At 44.1% G+C, this 2532-nt stretch overlaps 1 protein-coding gene across 2 annotated transcripts in view; it reads left to right on the top strand.

Moving 5' to 3' along the window:
- Window positions 1-2532, top strand: part of LOC106874725 (protein decapentaplegic) — a 162565-nt gene that overhangs the window by 104575 nt on the left and 55458 nt on the right. The window contains exon 2 of one of the 2 annotated variants that reach the window (XM_052975945.1): window positions 1104-1154. The exons of the other annotated variant lie outside the window; for it this stretch is intronic. Within the exon in view, the coding sequence (XP_052831905.1) occupies window positions 1104-1154 (51 nt within the window). The remainder of the gene's footprint in view (window positions 1-1103; window positions 1155-2532) is intronic. 2 annotated transcript variants of the gene reach the window in all.

Below are 2532 nucleotides of genomic sequence, written 5' to 3'. Positions count from 1 at the left end.
TGTGTGTGTGTGTGTGTGTGTGTGTGTGTGTGTGTGTGTGTGTATATATATATATATCCGTTCGTTTACTTCCTGTTCCAGTTTTTGCCAGTTTAGTTTATCATCTTATGCTAACGACGCAACCAATCCCATTGCCCTACATCGTCCCATTCATGACCACCACTGGAAACTCCACCCACTGATATTTCCCCAAACATCAATATAACCCAACACCACCAGGATTTCAGTCTTACCTCTGGTGGGTTATGGCCACTGACCAACCAACACCACCACCACTACTATCACCATCACCATCATTAGCACCACCATCTCCACTAATACCATGACCAACACTACTCCCCCCCCCCACTATCACCATCACCATCACGACCACCACTACCATCATCATCACCAACCATCATTTTCGTCATTTCCACCACCACCACCACCACCACAACAGCAACACCACCACCTCCATTCCTATACCACTACCACCTTCCTCATCATCATCACTACGATCGTTATCAACACCACCACCATCACAAACACCACAACATCACTTCCACCACTATGTGTACCACCACCACCACCACCACCATTACAACCACCACATTCCTTACCACCATGATCGTCTTCACCCCTTCCAATACACCACCGCCAACACCATTACTCAATCCCACTGCTCCTCTTCCCCCTTTCCCTCACCGCTTGCATACCTGAGAGCCTCTATGTGGTCGCTCGAGCAGCCTGAAATAGCAGCCAAATTTTTCTCACATGACAGCATCCTGAGAAGAGCAGTGGGTGGTGTTAAGGAATGTATTTCTAATGGCATATTCATATATAAGAAGACTTAGATGGAGTTGTCACGGATAGAACGCCTTTAATCATTAGGTCTCTTTGAACAGGCCGAGAACATGGGCTATATAAGTAGAATAACTTCCGGTTAAATTACGAAAAGTAACATCCGGTAGTGTCTAAAACAATTAAGACGTAGAAGTCGCGGCTGGAACGCCTTTGATCATAGGTCTCCTAGACCACGGGCTAAATGAGATAAAATAACTTACTCTCATCCGACAGTATCTTAAACATGTAATATAAAACGATTAAAAATTTATTTTTTTTAGATGGACTGGTCACGGGCGGAACATCTTTGATCATAGGTTTCCTCATAAAAAGTAAGTACTGTCTCGAGTTCTAGGATTCATTGGGTCAGTTACCCGGTTTCCATGGGTTATAAGTAACAGAGGTTACAACCACCCACCCCCACCCCTGAACGGGACGCCAGTCCATCGCAGGTTTAACACATTTACGGCCGAGTGAAGGAGAGCAGCGTGAAATTAAATGTTTTGTTGAAGAACACAACGAACTGCTTGATGCGGGAATCGAAACCACAGTCGCAAAGAAGGTGAGTGCCACAGCCTAGCCTCTAGGCCACGCACGCTGATACATAGATATTCTCGTCGTCGTCGTCGTCATTGTCTCTTTTCTGTCGTATCTGAAAATTTAGTCTCCTCTTTGCTGAACACTTCCATTATGGCGTTGATGGCGTTGATGGCTCTGTAGACAAATTCTTGCCTAGAAGAGTCGACGGCATTGACTGTATGGTAATCTTGGTGGAGGACAAGGTTGATTTTGTCGACCCTTTCTCTCCTGTCGTTTGATTTCTTCCTTTTCTCTTCTGGTGGCTTCGAAGGTTTTGGTTCCAATGGTGATGGAACACCGCCACTCGGCACGGTCTCGGGCTTGTGTTTCAAACGATTTAGGCTCAAGTCCAGTAGCTTTCAGTGTTGTTTGGGGTTGGTCCTTGTATCTTCGAAGAGGGCAACCTCGTAGTCTTTTCCCTGATGTGAGTTTGCTGAATAAGACTTGGCAAATAGGTATATAAGACCACGGGCTAAATAAGAAAAATAATTTAAGGTAGTGTCTATAATATGTAATATACTCTCTTTACTCTTTTACTTGATTCAGTCATTTGACTGTGGCCATGCTGGAGCACCGCCTTTAGTCGCGCAAATCAATCCCAGGACTTATTCTTTGTAAGCCTAGTACTTATTCTATCGGTCGCTTTTGCCGAACCGCTAAGTTACGGGGACGTAAACACACCACCATCGGTTGTCAAACGATGGCGGGGGGACAAACACAGACACACAAACATATACACACGCATAGATACATATATACGACGGGCTTCTTTCAGTTTCCATCTACCAAATTCACTCACAAGGCTTTGGTAGGCCCGAGGCTATAGTAGAAGACACTTGCCCAAGGTGTCACGCAATGGGACTGAACCCAGAACCATGTGGTTGGTAAGCAAGGTACTTATCACACAGCCACTCCTATAGTGAATTAAAAATAAAAAAAGTATTTGACAAAACCTGCCTCTAAGCGTGTTTGAAACATGAAAACATCGAGGCAGAAAACATCGTTATCAGCCATTAGAATCATTTTAATAAAGATGATAAAAGCAGGAAAAGATGTGTTTTAAGTTTTTGGGTTCATAGATTTTAAAATAATCTGCAGATGAAGAGTTGTGGCAAAATTAGGGAGTTCAGT

The sequence above is a fragment of the Octopus bimaculoides genome, chromosome 23 (assembly GCF_001194135.2).
Source record: "Octopus bimaculoides isolate UCB-OBI-ISO-001 chromosome 23, ASM119413v2, whole genome shotgun sequence".
Classification (NCBI taxonomy): Eukaryota; Metazoa; Mollusca; class Cephalopoda; order Octopoda; family Octopodidae; genus Octopus; species Octopus bimaculoides.
This window is presented reverse-complemented; position numbering and strand designations above follow the sequence as displayed.